Source organism: Athene cunicularia, assembly GCF_003259725.1.
Source record: "Athene cunicularia isolate RWA chromosome 4 unlocalized genomic scaffold, athCun1 chr4_part3, whole genome shotgun sequence".
NCBI classification, from domain to species: Eukaryota; Metazoa; Chordata; class Aves; order Strigiformes; family Strigidae; genus Athene; species Athene cunicularia.
Genome location: NW_020799100.1, coordinates 13,616,695 through 13,635,111, shown reverse-complemented (window position 1 = coordinate 13,635,111; position 18,417 = coordinate 13,616,695). Strand labels below are relative to the sequence as shown.

General features: G+C 45.8%; 1 protein-coding gene across 5 annotated transcripts in view; it reads left to right on the top strand.

Annotated features, from left to right (window-relative positions):
* Positions 1–7,418: 7,418 nt before the first annotated feature.
* IL13RA2 (interleukin 13 receptor subunit alpha 2) overlaps positions 7,419–18,417 on the top strand; it is a 32,458-nt gene continuing 21,459 nt past the window's right edge. For 2 of the 5 annotated variants that reach the window (XM_026848409.1, XM_026848407.1), the window contains exons 1-2: positions 7,419–7,632; positions 17,499–17,656. In XM_026848409.1, coding sequence (XP_026704210.1) covers positions 17,578–17,656 — 79 coding nt within the window. In that variant the 5' untranslated portion in view covers positions 7,419–7,632; positions 17,499–17,577. Of the gene's footprint in view, positions 7,633–15,608; positions 15,722–17,498; positions 17,657–18,417 lie in introns of those variants that run through there. The other 3 variants (XM_026848410.1, XM_026848411.1, XM_026848408.1) reach the window with 3 other exon arrangements.

The following is an 18,417-nucleotide window of genomic DNA, read 5'->3' as shown; positions in this document are numbered from 1 at the left end:
CCTCAATAATGGAAATCTCATGTTAATAATATTCTGATTATATAGCCAAAGAGTAGATTATAATACGAATATCTAGTTTTCACAGCTACAACACATTGCCTTCAGAACTGAATGATGCATAACTCAGCACAGTAGCTCATAGGAACTAGTAAGGGCAATATAACAAGAATTAGAACATGTAAACTTCTCTGAAATTCACAGGTGATTGTTAAAGGTTTGACTTTGTATCATCTTAACATAGTTTTCATTATAGTGGGGAAGTGGAACAACTAGACTGTATGGAACTCCTGTAGGGTTTTTTTAGGTAACCTTTAAATGTGACAAACTTTCTGGAATACTTGTATTTTTCAGCAACTTAATAAACCTCTATCTTTGGAGTATTATAATTGTGGCTTTATTATAATTATTTCATTACCAGAATGCATACAACTTTTCATATATACATACAGATACTGTGTGTGTGCATGTGATCTCTAGATCAATAATCACAAGCTGTAGAAATGATAAAAGAATTTACCCAGAGAAAGCCATGTTTTCTGTGTGTGTTGATCCTGCAGGGCCTCTGCTTATATACCTGGTTCTGTTGCAACGTCCATGATAAAGAATCAACTCTACTACGCTATCCATAGGAGGAAGAAAAACTAAACTCATATCTAAGAATGCTGTGGGACTATCCACCGCCCTAGCACACAGCTATGAACGCTCGTGTCAGTGTGGGGACTGCAGGAGGCCACCACTTTTTGCATCTTCATCTTGATACCTTTCTATCCCACTTGCATGTCGTGCTGCATCTCTGTATACGAGAGTCTATTGAGGTGGTTGTCAGAGGTCTTGGGGCTCACTACTCCAGTGAGTTTAAAGTGTGAAACTTCTAGAGAATCATCTCCCTTACTTTCATCCTTTCACAGGAGATGGCTCCCGTGCCAGTGGTAAGTTGTCTCACTAAATGGCATACTACTATTTTTATCTTCATTAACACTGTTAAATAGAGCTACATTACATTTCCTTCTCTTAAGCATTCTGAAGAGGTTTGTTGCTTTCTCTCCTAATGCACTTACAGATATTTTTCTCCTCTAAGGTTAGTGGCCTTTTTAAATCCTTCTGCAGCTTGAGTGAGAAATAGTTATCTAAAGTGTAAATGTTCATTTATGTTAATACGACATTCTGGATAGGTATGAATTCATGAATTGATGAGACATTGTTCATTTCATCCACTTGCTTTTGATCTCTAGAATCTCCTGTTCTATAATCAGAAGAATAAAAACAATGTAAAGCAACAGCATAAGTTTCCAAGTGCATGAACTTGTGAATACTATTTGATAGGACAAAGTATCCCACAGTCCAGCCCCAAAGAAACACAAGCAATAAATAAGAGGATTATCTCTGAAAACTTTAAGCCATACCATTTAGAAATGGGTAAGTAGTATTGAATCACAAATAATAGTTATGTTAAAGCTGTTCTCCTCCACTAATTGGTGGGCGATGTGTCTAGCTTGCACGTTCCACTGTGTACTGAAATGCTAAGTTCATTCTGTTCTTTCTGCAGTAAAACATTTATACAATGATGAAATGGAGATACTTCTGCCAACAGTGATAATTTTGTGATTTTTGGCTCAAGCAACATAAACTCATATTTCCCAGGAATATCAATTAAACAATGATTCTGGTGAAATGGTGGGGGCATTGCTAAACAGTTTCCTTCACTCCTGTTTTTTGCAAACTAGGGATTGCAAAAGAGGAGCAGTAATAGAATTATTAGTCTTGGGCCACTCTAATGAATCAAGCATCACTTGTTATTCAGTGTTCTTGCCCTTTTGTGAGCAGTCCCGTGCTTGCCTGTTTGTCTATTATTGTAGTATTGCCTGTATATGGCATCAATTGAGCCTTATTTATGTGTTTGGGAACTTCAAAACTCCCCTTGCCAATTTTTAACTTTTGATAGTGGCTTAGAAACAGTCTTATCACACAGGCTTCATTTGACAAGTGCTCTTTTTGATAACTTACGTTACGGTTTTGTTCGAAGTTCTTTCATTGCAGATTTAATAGCATTCTGTTTGCATGAATTAAAAGAACAAACCTTGTTGTATTTTGGAAAAAGTACTTGATTCTTTCAGGATTTACATGCCCCAAAAATCAGGATTTCATTTCATTTAGTTAGATTATTTGGCTTTTCAGATACTAACAACAGGACATTCCGTTTTAACTAAACGAGTTGCCATAATGTGCTTAGAAGGCATCTGTAAAACAACAGATCTTATCACTTCTGTTCCTGCAGGTACAGATGGAGGAAGAAACCTCTCCCCATCTATTTTTTCTCACTTTTCTTAGTTTATGCAAAAATCAAGGTTAAATTTAGTTTCTATAAATAGGAATTTTTTAAAACCTAAATTTATTGTTGTCTTTTTAAAAGCTGAAACAAATTCATGTCTAAATTGACAGGTTACTCAGCATCAGAACAGGTAAAAGCATGCAGGTATTTTTAACTTTCTAGCAGCCCACATCTGTTTGACAATATTGCAATTCAGATTTCCCTGTGATAGCTTCTGAGCGCAGATCATGCTCTGCCTACAGACATTGAACACCCTTTATTTTGGTAGTAGAAGACTGTTTCTGCACTCTGATCTCCAGCACAGAGCATTCTGCTGTTTGTCACTTTTTCAGCTGCTTTATGCAAAATGCCTTTACTTGGTGCTACTGAAGCCGTTACCCTTGCAAGCTTACAAACATGAAAAATACACGAAGGAAATAGAACCAATATGCAGTTAAAAATACGCATCTGGGTAGGGGTTAGGGCTGCCTCAGTTCTCTGTCAGCTTCCAGCAGGGTTGCTGAGTGTTGCTACAGACTTGACATCCCTTCACCCCCTCTAAACTAGGTGAGCCTCATACCTGCCTTCTCTATAACCCTTGTCTCAACAAAGTCTAGGGCTTGGTCTAGGGCTAAAACGGGTCTAGCTTAAATTTTAAACCAGTTGCCTGACTGTTAGCGTGTTTGACCCATCTCTGCTCAGGAGGTAGGACTAGATGACCTCCTGAGGTCCCTTCCAGCCTCAGCTCTGCTCTGCTCATGCTGGCAGGCATCTGCTTGCACTGCAGCTGTGAGCATCCCTCTGCTCTGCAAGATCTGCAGTGTGCTGGTTCATGGGCTCCCATGGATGGTGCAGCAGGAAGACCTGGCTGGCCAGCAGACTTCAGACAGCTGTATAGGGTGGTTCGTGCCAAATTTACGGTTTGGGTTTTTTTAGTGAAATGGATGGGAAGCGACAGGCATTCCTGTCAGCTGGCAGAACAGAGGGTGGGATGCATCTTCATAAGCAAGTACGCTCTGATGTTTCCAAAATGGAAAAAGCAGCTGGATTGATATGAAAAATGTATCGCTGGTTATTTTGTCAGGAATGCTGTGATTTTGATGGACCAAAGAAATCCAAAGGCATTTTTGCCCTGCCCCACACCACACTGTTTTGATTGGACAGTTCATATGTTTGTGGTGTCCTGCAAACCACCCACAAAAAGTGCTGCTGCAGGCCAGAAATTTTTTAAACAGTGTAGGAGACAAATTTCAAACCAAAATAAAGCATTTGAAATTGAGCTGTCAAAAATGATTAAGGGTAGGGAAGCATATTTACTTGCTCTTTTTTTCCCCCCACCACAGGAAGAACAGTGGCTAACTTGTATTCTGTTGAGTAGTCCTTCCCCGTGGGGAGGAATTTCTGATCGCTGATGAATGTGTTGTGCTCCAGACATTCACAAACAAAAAATCTAAAAGTATGGGAAAATTCGTCTTATGCTTGATATTCTCAGACTATAAAATAGAGAGCCCATGAGAGACACATGCTGTGGGCTGGAAGATAAGCCAAGGCAGTTTCCCTTGAGCTGTGGCTCATTTGCTTCCTCTGGAGCAACCTCCCTGCTGCGCTGAGCAGACCCCTCTTCTCCAGGATAGGCACAACCCTTCCAGTATCCCCAGTGCTCTCCCCTTTCCCACGATGTTCCCTCCACCCAAGGCAGGGGCAGGGTGGACACCAGGGTGAACCAGCAGCTCTTGGCCCAGCAGAGACAGCAATAACCTCTGCCTATTGCTACCTGCAATCTCAGCCTGTGTAATTAAGGCAGTATCCTGGAGCAGTGAAGGCATGACCATGTCAATGGTTGAATGTCTGGGAAGACCTTTCCTACTTCTGTTCCCGACAATGCGTAGGTTTTCTTCAAACCCTGTTTATTTAAATATAGTTTATAATGAGCCATATCATATCATAGTTTGGGCTGAGCCAATGCGTGGATCAAGAGATTTCAAGTTTTAAGGGACTTAGTGGGAAGCATGACTTCACTAAGAAAGCATCAGAGAGTGCCTCTGCCTGTGTGGCATGTTCCCAGGGGGAGAGGCAGTCGGTGCAAGACTGGGAGATGTTTCAGAAGAAGGCAGGTCTTCAAGAGTTGGGGTTATAGCTGGATCAAAAGCGTATTGTGAAGTCACTGCTCGGTCAACTTAGAATTTAGGGGAGCATAACTCATTTTTAGAAGAATGCAGATTGCTGCACCAACAGGTTTAAGAAATGACTTTTACAGAAGCAAGCAAACTACTGAGATCCTGTCATTAAAATAAGTATTTTTCTTTCCTCTATTAAGAGAAATGTTCCTACATCATCTGAAATCCATCTTGTAACTAGCAATTGATTAACACGTTGATGAAGTGTATTTCTTAAACCTGTTGAAAGATTTTTTTCCTGTTGTACATCTTTATAGTATTACTCAAATGTACAAAGTCAGCTCTTAGTAATGTAGGACAAGTCCCAACTACAAACCATAGCACCAGTGAAAGTCAGAAAAGGGAACAAGTAGGAAATAGCATAATTATCTTCGGGATTAATCCTACACACCCTGTATTTCTCAAGCATTAGACTTAAGATGTTAGGTGTTAGGCAATATTGTTGTGTGCAGCATGCCCAAACAGACTTTAAACAGGTTGAACTCTCCCTGCAAGGTGAAACTAGAGCAAATGCTAGTTCTTTCCTACCACTGACTAATCTGCTATTAATCTATCACAGTTTGGGTTTATTCTGGGAGGTGGCAGTGCCTGAGCGTAGAGAAATGCAGTAGGAGAACTGTATTGTTTTGACTGAGAACTATGCTCTCCTGTTTTTCCTCACTTTGCATGTGGGCATAATCTTTATCACAGGAAATGTGATAATCTCCCTCACCGAGGGTAAACTGTGAATTTGTTGCACAACCTGGAAGAGTGAGAACTTGTGAAAGCGAGATGCCATGCTCTGGTCTCCTGCTGGAAGTGGGGAGCTTTCCAAAGCCCTGGCTTGCAGCATCCCTGTAACCTGAAATTACATACCAGGGAGTTCAGGCATTGATACCTGACAAATGTGTGCTCGAGGACCCAAATCTGCATCCAGCCATTACAGGGGTAGGGCCTTTATTCAGGTGGACCATGGACACACTTGACTTTCAGTGACAGGAACCCTGGGAAGAGATGGCTTGTTGGGTGTTATGAGCTCTGCACACTCAGCAGTTGTTGAGTGGGAATTCAGGTATTTATAGGGCTTTGCAGTAGTGTCTCTGCAAAGTCTGAAACAATAAATCATTGCTTTCTAGCTCTTCAGTGGTGCCTCAATTAATCTTTTCACTAGACTGCTAACTGCGTATTCTTCATGTCATCAGAGTTTTGGCTCTGGCAACTTAGTACTCCTTTATCCATGGTGAATCAAATACTGTTGATTTATGTCAAAGATTATGTATTTCCTTAGATTTTTTTACCCCAAGGTAAAAGGCAGTGGTTGGCACAAATCCTGCTCTGTAAGCTTTTACAAAGGGCAAACCCAACACAGCTTCTATTGAAAAGGATCACGAGGAGACACATGGGAATGGCCTGCTCGGAGCTCTGACTTTGGAAATCCACTGTGCTCTTGTAAAGCTTTGAGCAGCATTACCTTCAGGTCTGGTCACATGGACTCACTTCATCAGTGGTATAAACTGTTGATAAATTATCTGGCAAAGACTTCTGTCCCCAACATGCCAGGGTCACCTCTGGCCAGAATCAGTCTCTCCCACTACCAGGATGGCAGGGGACAATTTTCAAAGCAAGGCTCTGCCTTTCCAAGCACAGCTGAGCTGGATTAGACAGACCACCCTCTCAAGAGGCTCTGTGTATCCTGTCCTTACCCTCCTTGACAGACCACAGTCCTGCAGCAGCTGCTGGAGGAAGGCATCTTGCACAGAAATGCTTCACAGAGGGCAGAGCTGCAGTGTAGCTCATCAGTCTCCCCTGGAATAACTGTGACTCTGCTTTTCTTGTCACTGTTACCTGGTGCGTGCATGCCCCTGGGCATGTACAGGGATTTCAACACTATCAAAAGAGGCTGGTCGCTTTTTCCCTAATCAAATTTCCTGTTGCAGAACATACCGAAGAATATCCACAAGACGGATTATACCAGTGCAATATAACCTCTTATTCTGATTTCACTGGCCAGTAACCAAGAGACCCCAGTCAGTGCTGGGGAAGACCAAGCAGCTGTACCTGCACCTCCCTGGAGATCAGTCCTGCAGCAATTCCTCCTTCAGCACTGTAATTTATACATCTGCCAGCATCTTCTCTCAGGATGCGAGGTCTGATTTCTTGGTGAAGTCAGCTCCATCTCACCAGTGTCACTTCTGCCTGTAACTTCTTGGGGCAGTTTTTCCCATCTATTGCATTCCTGTCTGAAAGCAGTGGTTTTCTTATCAGGACCTCAGTTAAAACATATTTCATAGAAATAACAATGGAGTGAAGCTATTCCTTGATGAGAAGGAGCCTCATGCAGTTTGAAGGGACCCAGGGGAAGCAACGACCAAAATTTCCTATTGGATAAAAAGTTAAAGTGTTTTACTTTCATAAAATTGGGTTGTTTTTTTTACTCTTGTTCCCACAAATGAAGTGGTCCAGCTGTCATCTGCCTGTGGAGACTTGCCTGTCCATAGGTGGGATGCTGAGTGCTCAGGGTGTGCTGAGCTGCAGCAGTCACCACGTTTGCAGGTGACGGGAGCTGGGAGATCTGCAACCTCCAAGACCAGGCAGGCTTTTCGAGGTTTTCCTGTCAGCTCACTGCAGAACCCCTAGCCCAGACAAACACCAGAGCCCATTTGCTGCCTGGCTGCCGGGGGCTTGTCTGCGCCGCTGTCTCCGTGCCGGGACCTCTGCATTGCCAGCAGCCCCTTGGCTGGCTGGCAGCCAAGCAAGAGTCCGTCAGAAGTTAACTGGAACCAGTGAATTTCCACGAAACACTTCACAGTAATCAGGGTTTTCTGATCAAATTGCATCTTGTGGCAGGAAAATCCCTGAAATGCTGGTGCGGGGCTGTTCACTGTAGCCCACGTGTTTACTTTACTATTTGGGAGGGATCTTGAGCCAGATGCCTGCTGTGGGCAGTGAGCAGCGGTTGTCTTCCCTATTTCTTCATGTGCATCCTATACACAAAACACTCTTAGGCTGGCTGTTCAGATGCAGCTGGTTGAAACTTGCTCTCTAGAAACAGGAACATACGCTGGACTTCATCTTCTATTTTGCTGTTCTAGTTTTCTTTTTTTAGAGCTAGTAAATATTTTCATCTTGCACACTACCTGGCTCAAAGGAAAATCCCAGCACATTATGGTAAGCCGTAACTATGTGATCAGCATTAAATTTCAGCAGCTCACTCTCTCCTGCATTTAGCCAAATGGGGTGGGAGAATTTGCATCATATTACGATTTTATTTTGGTGTGTGTGTTCTTGAAACTCAATGTAGCTGTTCAGGTGGAATGCAGAATATGGATTTATGCTTACTAGCATTTCTATATAAATTTGAAAGAGTCTTCCAGCGCTTCTTTCTTTTTTACTGGTACTGATGTTTGTGTTCCTAAAGTAACTTTGGTTACATCTGCTCAAGAGTTCAAGGTGATGCTTGAATTGCAGATTTTTAGATGAGCATGTTTATACTTTTTTTGCATGTATGTTTATACCACTGTTGCTTGAACCAATATGTGTTCCACTCCTCTGAAAGTCTTCCTGTGGTCATTCCTAAAGTGTCTTCTCATATTTTTCCTCTTATGGGAAGATTTAAATGGCTTTTAATATAATTAACAGCACTTAAGCATGTCCTAAATCAGCATTGGCTTATGGATAAGAGCTGTCAGCAGATACTGTTCACGGACTGTCTGTTCCTGGCCAAGCAGTTATTCTGGTTTAATGCTTGCTCTCTTGTGGGACCTGTCAAATGATTCGCATCTGAAAACGACAGATCCATCCAGCATTTTGGGGGTGTCTTTTTTTTTTTTTTAATAATTTCTTCTGGGTTTGTTCACCATCAAGCCAAACTTTGCACTTTTCATAAAACATCTGATGAAGCACCTATCAACACCAGTAAGATGTTAATGTGAGATATAAAGACTTGGGCTGCTGTTTGCATTGGTGATCCCTGGCCACCGTACAGGACATAGAAGGCACAGGACACCAGGCCAGTACTGCCATCCCCTCCAGAGGCACCCCAAACTTCTGAAAAAACATCTGCCCCCAGGGCAAATGCTATTTTATATCCCTCAAAGTTGTAGCTCAGGGTTCAAGGACCAGTCTGTGATAATGCGCTGGACCTTGCCCCTTCTGCTGTGTTTACCAGCTGCCCGGCTCTTTCCCTGACCCGCACTCATCCCTCCAGATTTGGCTGCCAGATTCTGCTCACGGCAGCAGAGGCAGGATCGGGCTCTGACAGCAAAGTGCCTCCACGACTCACAGGCCACACCGTGACAGGGGAAGGACCACCTCTCCCGGCCAGCCTCCGGGGCTGTGTGGCTGTCCTGGGCTCCCCGGGGGTGGTACCTGCCCGCGTGTGCTGGGGACGCAGCAGTGATGGGGGTGATGCTGCTCAGCCCCGGCAGATCCTGCTCTGGCCAGGGCAGCAGCAGTGCTGCCTCCCCGCTGGAGATGAAGGCAGGACACAAAAAATGAAGTTACCGGATTGTCAGATCCCCCAGCACCCCGGGTTAGGGCATTCAGCTATACAGAATATGTGTCTTTAACACTTAACCACTCCTACTGCGCAGTGATCTCACCAGAGGGACCTCTGCCAACATCTCGGTTGTGCTCTAGTACAAGACATTGGATGGAGTTAAACAGAGAAGAGAAACTTTGCTGTCCCAATGGCTCGGAGGCTTGCAGAAGAAAATTCTGTTTTAAAAAATGATGCAGAGAGGCAAAAGCCATGAGGTTACTCTTATTTTAAGATGGCCTGAAAGCTGAGATGGAGCACCGGCTCCTTCCACTTGTTGGTCCTGGTACCAGCAGAGGCAGCTGGTCTCTGCACGCTGGGCATGCTGCTTTGCCCATCACAGCTCCTACCCCCTCCATGCTCTCGGGGCTGATCTGCAGTGTGCTGTGCCACTGCAAGGCTTGTTTTCCCAGTTACCATGAGAGCACCTCGTGTGAAATGTTTCTGCCTTCATAACAACTCTCTAGACCTCTTTTTTATTTGTCTATTTAATTCTGGAGCAACCTGAAAACAAGACTGGAAGTAATTACCACTGTCCTGTAAAACCTAGCTTGTTAAATTAGGAAGATTAAAACCCACAGGCAGATGGGCAAATGGTGCTGGGGAAAAAAACTGGCACAAGGCAGGGCAGGTGGTCGGTAGGGAGCGGGATGCTGGTGCAATGCCTGCCAGCAGCACCCTGCTGGAGAGAAGCTGACCTGAGAGCTGGGCATTCATCACAGGCAAAACAATGAGCATGGCCCTGGTAAGGCTCAGCCATCCCAGGAGGAGAACCCCAAGGATGTGGCTGGGTGAGTTTTTTTTCCCCCAAGTATTTAACACTGAAGTAGCTACTGAAAGCCTGGCTGCTGTCCTTCATGTCGCTCTGGTGACAAAGCTGCTTTTATGGAAGTGCAGCAGGCTCTTGGCAAGGTTTTCAGCAGCAGGTTGGCAGCCAGTCTGGCTGGAGCTTGCTGAGCTTGCCCCAGTGCCTGTAGCTTGAGCTGGGTTCAGGATTGCACAAACATTTTAAGACCTGCGCCATTCCAGGTAAACGCATTTTTGCATCTGGGCTCTAAGTCATGTGGTGGGAAGACTTCAGTCTTTCCTAAAACAGCCTCTGGGCTGGCTGCAGGACCCAGTATCCACCTGTGGGAGCTGATAGATTTGGTGGGAGGAAGCAAATGGAGTTTGTTCTGCAATTCTAAATTAACAACTCATGGTCACAGCCTGGTGCCCCGGAGGCTGCAGTTGGCTCCTGCCTGACCTGTGGGACAGGTAGGAGAGGACAGTGTGGATCGGTGCAGTTTATGTTTGGATGTTTTCAGGTTCTCTGCTCCAGACAGGCTCGTGGCTCATCAGTCTGATAGGTATGAGGTGTTATTTCTGTCTGTGTTTGCCTGAGGAGCAGAAAGTGATTCTGGAGCAGCCCTGGGCTTCCCAGCATGGGGCCTCTGGGCAGCACAGGTCCAAGTCTGAAGACAAGGGAGAACAGGAGGAAGAGGGGAAATGGCACCTTCCTGGGGACCAGGGATGCACAGACCTTTGCCATAAACCCTGCGTCCCCCTGGCAGAGCCTGACGTAGCCACAGGACCCAGTTGCACCCAGTGCTGGGAGTGGCCAGGTCAGCTGTAACACAGCTTTGTCTGCACACACACGTAGGACGGTCCGCTGTAGCCCCCCCAGCTTCTGCTGGGAGCTATGTCAGAGCCTTCCTCTTCCAGAGGCAATTTTTAGCTTCTTTTGCATTTCTGTCTGGATGTATTTGTTTTGGCCCATTTATTAACAGTTGTTGCCCCGCCAGCTTTGTGTCTTCATTCCAGTTCTTCCTGTAACATGCTGGTGCATTCAGTGGCAGAATTTGGGCTCCAGGGTGCCAGGCTGTGCTCCTGATCCCACTGCAGCTTGCCAGTCCCAGCATCTCTGCAGGCCTCCCTGCGCCTCCCCAGCCCCTGGAGCCCATCTTCACAGCAGGCTGCTTCCCAGATGCAGCTACACATGCTGGTCAATGCTGTCTAATTCTTCAGCCTGCCTTGTATTTTTGCCTACAAAGATTTTATGTGCACTGGTACCCAGGCTAAAACCTAGTCATCGAGTTATTTATTAAAAGCTTCCACTGTGCCACAATAAGAATGAAATTATTCTCACTGGCTCTGCTAACCTGCCAGCCCAAGTCCAGCTGCATGGGAGGGAGAGGCAGAGCGAAGGGCACATGCAGGTCGTGGAAAAAATATTTGAGGAGCAGAAGACGACTCAGTGCAATGGGAAGACAGGATCCAGAGGGCTGTGGACGCTTCGGTCAGGGTGTGCTCCCAAGGCAGGAGACGTTCTCTGTTTCATCAGCAATTACAAGAAACCGCGATGATCAGGATGAGCAAGGGGTGCCTCTTACACAGCAGGGAACCTGAGGCAGAGGAAGCTGAAAGGCAGGTAGGGTGTGTGACTTTTTGCTTTCAGCTTGACGGACCTTTCTGTGAACAGAATTGATTCAGAAAGTAAAGATTTCAGTGGTGCCGGCTCCACGGCAGCCACCTTGTTGGCTCACACAATACGGGCGCATTCAAACAGCTGCTGTCACTTCTTTGAGATGTCATCTAAACCAGGATTAGACCCCAGCAGTAGCCATCAGGAAAGAAATAGGGAAAAGTGAGGTCTCCACTCACCACAAGAATAAATGCTGACACTGGTAGATAGTTTAGATGCCTCCATCGTTTCCTAAAGTCCCATGGAAGCCATGTTTAATTTATTAATGCAAAGAAAGGATTTTTCTTGCAACACTCAGTGCCATTGCCCTGTGCTCCTCTTCCTAGCACGTCTCCTCATGGTGACATCCCCTTTTTGGTGCAATTCATAAATGCTGTGCTGGAGGCCACAAGTCTGGAATTGCTGAGTGTCTTATTCCGGTGCCTCAGAAAGCTTGTTTAATGCAAGTTATATAGAAGAGACTGGCTTCCCTGAAACATGAGGCAGTTAAGAGGCTTTTACAAGTCATTGATTTTTCATGCCACTGGCAATTTCAAAACCATCCCTTTGGATCAAATGAAACATGCTGTTCGATACCAAATGGTCTGTTCATAGCTGGAGCCTTTTAGTTTTTATTTTGTCGAATAGGAAGCTACTTCTAAACATGGAGCTGAATTGCAAACTTGAAAGCTTTTATTCTGAACTATCAGATCCTAATATTTTAATATAGAAAGGCAATGGACTGCTTGACAGAACCAATTTAGCAGAACTGGGGTGAATGTATCAAATATATTTTAACCAAACCCGATTTGGCCCATTTTTTGGACTTAGCTCCAGTGATGATCTTAGCCAGCAGCTCTGCCGTTTGCAATGAGGTATTTCAGCAACAATGCTGCTCTTCCTTTATTTCCTCAAACAAAAGAGGATTTTTACAGAAGTGTTTTATAATTTCTGCATGTACTTGCCCAGCACATCTGTCAGAGACCAAGGACCCAGCCCAGGGGCTTCTCTGCTCTTTGAATTCTCTTATTCAGTCTGGAAGGACCTTTACAAGTTTGCCTTCCCTGGGCTTTAAGTCTTTTATTAATCTTGGCCCTCAGAGCAGCTGTGAGGCTGTGAGACCTGGCCAGGCTCCTGGAGCAGGAGGAAGCTCCTGCAAGATGTTTGTGAGCACATAGTGACTCCAGGAGTTACTCACCCAGCTGACAAATCCAACAAAATCTCATTTGTGAGCAAACCAGACAAGTCAGTGGTGCTTCCAAATACAGTTGTAAGGGGGAAGGTAGCCATGCGAACAGGAAAAAAATTCCCTGTGGCTTTGCTGGTTGCTGGACACAGGGGTGTCTCGCTGCTGATCCCATGGGGCTCTGAGGAAAGGTGGGCGGCAGGGCACAGCAGTGGGGGGCTGAGCCCAGCCAGCAGCCAGGCCAGCTGCGGTGCCTGGGGACAGCTTGCTGCATGGGGGTTTGCCAGGGCACCCTCCCAGTTGCGTTCAAGTCTTGCTGGTGATCCAGAGCAGGTACATTTTTATTACCTCCTTCCATGAGCTTGTCATCACCTCATGTTGCAGCTTAACTCCGCTTGCAGAAGAGTTAGTAAGATGCAAATCACCTTCCTGTCCCTGACCAGAGCTCAAGGCCATGAGGCTCTGATCCTGCATGTGCAGGCGTCTGCCCTGTGTTTCCCACAGTTTGCTGGGGCACTGCTGACAGCTACAGCCCTAAGGTCAGTACAAGCCAAGGCTGGGCACATGCCCTTTGCAGAGGTGCGCCCTGAGCTGTGCCTCCACTCAGCAGTGCTGGAACAGGGCATGGATCCTCCCCAGCTTGCCCTCAGCCAACCTCCTCCAGGACCAGCATGGGGATTGCATTAACACTGGCAAGGGGAGGAACGCAGCAGAAGCATAACAGCATGAGAGGAAAAGAAAAGCATCTGTAGTGTGCCAAGGGAGCTGTTTTGGGCAGGAGGCTGGCGGGAGGAGGCTGAACCCTTCTCAGGGCAGAGCTGAGCTCGCAGCTCCTCCCGGCCTCTCCCGCACTGCAGGCTGTGTAGTGGAGCCCTATTGTTGCAAATCCCAAATATGCTTTTTTCCAACTTCATTTTCCCAGGAACTGACCCAGTTCTAGCACTTGGGAACTGGCATTCACCCTACTGGCAAATGTTTCTCATCTGTTTCAAATGATCTGTCCAGTATGACCTTTTCTGCTTAAGTAGCTTACACAATGAAAATACATGAATGTTAAATCCTCATCTTGCATAATTCTGAAAGCAGGGCCATACATTTACCAGCAGCAAGGGGCTTTTTTCCCTGTCCTTTGCAGAAAGTAAGAAGGAAGCAGCCAGCACTGTGCAATTGCAGTGAAGGGAGAAATAACTCACACCACACCACACCACACGCCCCCCCCCAGTTAAAGGATGCTCAAGGCAACAGCTTGTCTACTACACATTTCTGCTGCTTTCTGCTTTGGAAAGATAAAAAGCAAGGGTCTTCAACTATGGGCAAAGCCCCCCTGGCCTTCTGGGACTGTTTCCCAACCAAGTGCCACTGCAAATCAGGACAGTGGTGAATCATGGATTTTCTGGTTCCCTACTTCAGAGCTCCCCTTGGCACCCATCAGGATGAACTCATCTTCATAGTCCGAGTGCTCTTCCTTGCTCTCATCTCTGTTTTTAAAGCTGTGCTTTTGCCCAGCATACAGCAGTTGGTGTCTGTGGTGGGAGGCAGTTGCTATAACCAGGTGTATGGCATCATTTTTTATCTTTAGCAGAGCAAAAGGTTAAAAGGTTCTGAAATTTTGCCTGCACCCACCTTGAAAGTTCTAAAGTGCAAAGGGTGGTCATGCTTTTTCCATTGGCACCTACCTTCACAGCATCTTATCTGAGCCAGAGACAAACAGCTATTCTGTGATGGGAATGGCTTCACACCTGGAAAGCAACCGTGCCTCCCCAGGTCTGCATGGCCAGTGCAACAGCCTGGCAGCGCTGCCCTGCCTGAGCACAAATCTACCTGCGTGTGCACAGCAAAATGGAGAGGATAACTGACAGGTGGAAGGGGGTCTGGCCTTGCCTTTGCTGCTCCAAAACACCCTCACTGACTTCAAGTGGGAAGCAATAGCACATTCATTTGGGAAATAAACAATGGTACTGTAAGTCTCATACAGGTGCTTGGAAGGGCAGTTTTCTTCCTAATGAGAAGTGCTCCTTTAGTTCCTGATGCTGTTTCTCATGTTCTTAGTATGTCTGAACTGATCTCAGTATGCTTAAATCTGGCCATGGCAAGATCCTGCCTGTTGCTTGTTGGGGAACACACACCACAGCTCCACTCTTTCCAAAACATCCTTTATTGTCCCTCCTGGAGGGGATTTGCTGCAATCAACTTCCCTTGACTCACGCAAGGCAACATGGAGATGACACCCATGTTTTATTACTAGTCATGACCCTCGTTGATCCTTTAGCACAGCAACAGGAATCGTGAGATGTTTTTTTCAACAAGGTGTACTCAGCACTAGAGCTCTCACCTGGGGCAAATCAGGTGTGGTTGAAGCACCCACTCCTTGCAAAGGGTGCTCCAGGCTGGAGGCGAGGGAGGGCTTGCGGGGTGATGCAGGGAAAGAGGGATGAAGTAAATTGTGACAGGCAAGGCTACACAAGGATCACGTTGACCAGCTGCACTGATGTGCCTAGCCCACAGAAAAGGAGCGAGGGGATGGATAATTTCCTGCAGATCCCTGAGAGGCAGGAGCAGCTGGATTGACTCTGGAGCCATCAGAGCCAGCAAGCTCGGGGCTAGGCGCTGCGGGTGGTCACATCGGGGCTGGCCCTGGAGGACCACCAGCCACACTGGCGTGGGCCAGGATGCTGCGTGGAGCCACGGCTCCCTGGTGCCAGGGATGGCTGAGTGCTGCCACCGCTGCCAGGGGCTCGGGCAGCAGCCAGCAGCTAGCCTGCACTGATTATGCCATTTGGTTTTAATTTTAATGAACCATTTAAACATTTCAAACATACCTTTGACCTACTTGAGCACAGTTATAGCAACAATTAACACCAACACCTCATAAATCCTGGCAATGTCCTCTCTGGTGCTTGGCAAAGCCTCTGATCGTGTGGCAAGTGCCAAACATTACAGGGTGGCATCTGATCCCTGAAGAGAACAGGCGGAACTCTTTAAAAACCTCCAGATTTCTGCAAAATGCAAAGTTTTGAGCAGAGCAGCCATAAGGCTGCAAGGAGCCCAGCACTCAAGAGGCAGACAGGATCCCACGCAATTAGAGGCCCAGGTAAGAACACTTTGCTGGGTTTCTGTGTAAGTCTTTGTTTATTTTCACTCGCCTTGTGAAACCATGTGAATATGTTAATTGACTGCACTGGAAATGGAAAAAAGCTTCCTCCACTAACATTCATGCACAGTCCTTGGATGCTGTTACTCACCAGCTGTGAGTTATAGCTGCTGCTTTTCCCAGATCTGTAAGTCGGCTCTCCTTATCATTGCATCCTTGTACTGAATTATGAGACCTTTTTGAAGCAGAGACTTACGCATACAACTACAGGTTCGTACTGACACAAGTTTTATGTTGTGTTCGATATGTTAAGAAGTAATTCTGGTCATTTCTTCTGACTTCTCCATACGTTCTCATTTCGCAGTGAAACAGATAAATTACTGGTATTGATTATACTTATGTGATGGATTTGGGGGGATTTCATATTAATTTATATTGAAAATTAGCTCTTAAAATTCCTTTGTATTTTTATTGCTGACATGTGTTGCCAGTTAGAATTTCTAGTTAATTTAAACTCCCCCCCTGGCACAACCTGTCTCCTCCAACTACCTGGAGCTACTTCTTGAAATGATGGGGGTTTTGTTGGCCACGGCTCTCATATTTTCCAAGGTCCCTCTGACTTGAAACTCTGCCATTCAGTGACCTCCAATTTTGTATTGTCGCCCTGTAGCCACGGGTACTGAGGAGTAAGAAGCCGTGTCAGACTGTGACTTGGGAGTCCACTTTTATAGCCAAGGCTGCATGGACGATATAAAGCAAGTTTGTAATCTGAAAGGAGCTCAGTGATGCCTTGTGTGTTCATGTGGCTGTCACCATGTCCTTACACAAGCAGAGCTCAAGCAGTGGCTTCAAGCTTTCAGAAAGATTGATATCTATATATTTATACCTACATGTATATCTAATCTATCTGATCAATCTCTCTCCCCCCCCACCTCTATCTAATCTATATCTATACTTGTATCTATACATAAAAATTAAAGAATATAGATGATTTATTTTTTTATTTACCTGTAATCCATGTGCTTTCTGGTATGGGGAAGCTGGTATGTCCATAGGCAGTGATTCTACCCACCTTCAGCACGCAATCTGAAGGAAGGAGAAGCCTCCCCTGGAAACTCGGCTCCTCTCTCCCTCTCAGTCCCCATCTTCCCTCCAGCAAGCCTGCTTGGGAAGAGAAATTTGTACCCTTCAAAAATTATCATGACAACTAAGAAGACTTCTCACAAGCATTCCTACCATTTATTTTTCTTAGGAGGGTGAATTAGAAAGGAAATTATCTCTGTTTTTTTTGTTTTTTTTTTTTTTTCTTTTTAGTCACCAAATCCTGAAACAAGAAAGCTAAAAGCACTGGTGACAGTTGCATAAGATGTATCTGTTTATTGGATAAGACATGGCTCAGGCATTCTGTTTTGTTTTGGGTTCGTTTTTTTTAACAAAAATTTCATTGGTCTGAGGCACTTCCTACAGCAGGCAGGTCAGTCACTTGGTTGTGTCACTCTTTCCACAGAAGATGTGTGGCAGACAGCTCGGTGACTGAAGTAGAGGCTGACATGCCTTCAGAGAATGTGCTTATCTAGCCAGATGCTCTTTCAAATGAAGCCAAAGTCATCCATGTGTTGTCATCTCCAAAGGCTACAACTAAACGTCCTCTAGGAAATGATTAATCAGACTTAGTAAACGAGTAAAAAGCCGCTTGTTGTCAGTGCTCACCCTGCAGAGGGAATGCCAGGGCCCCACTGATGTGCTGAAGCCTTTCAACTCCGCTTTGTCTCTCCAGCCTCCTTGCACGTGTGCCGCAGGACTGCTTTTCTGACCCGCACCCCCTCCAGCAGGAACCCCTGACGTCGGATCTCTGAATGGCTCCCTGGTGGCTTTACGCTCTCTCCATGGCACTGGTGTGGGGCTGCGTGGCATCCTCCTCCTACCACGCCACAGGTAAAGCCTGGCGTGCCATTTGTGTCGCTGCCTAACGCGTGCTTCACATTATTTCAGGTCCTTTATGAAGTTAATCCTTCAAATGAAGCTTTTCTTGCGTGTGTGTGTGTGTGTTACAAGGAGTGGCTGATTTATTAATGTGTAATCAATTGTATAAATATATTGTGTGTTTAGTGGATATTTTTCTGAGTAAATCCAAAAGCAGCAGAAACTGCCTTTGCTTGATTATTATTTGATATAAGGTTATAAAATATAAGTACCACTTGGATACATAAATGCTCCTGAGAACAGTCCCAGCAGGACAGACTGTGCTAGGTATAATAAGGGCTTATTCACGACTGAAGAATAATACTTGCTTCTAAAAAAGTATTGCTCTGCAAGCTATCATCCATGGCAATGACATTTCACCCTTTGCTTCAAGCCCTTGAACACCTCTTCGCTGCATCGCACTCGCCAGCCCCAGCCCTTTTGGCCTCCAGTACCTGGGAATTTGCACCCAAAGCTTTGCTTCTTCAGAGAGATGGCGGCAGGTCTGGCCATCCCTGCTGCAGCTGGTGCACGGTGGAGAGGTGGAAACTTGTCCAGGAGAGCACTGAAAGGCTCCCTGTCCTGCCAGCCCGCACGCATGGAAAGCTGCCCGCAAACACGCTGATGCCACACCAAGCAGAGCAGCGCTGCCTTTGAAAGGGGCTTCTCAAAACATGAAAGCTGCCCGCACCTCTCTGAGGTGGAGAAGTGCAGACATAGACGATACGGGGGGG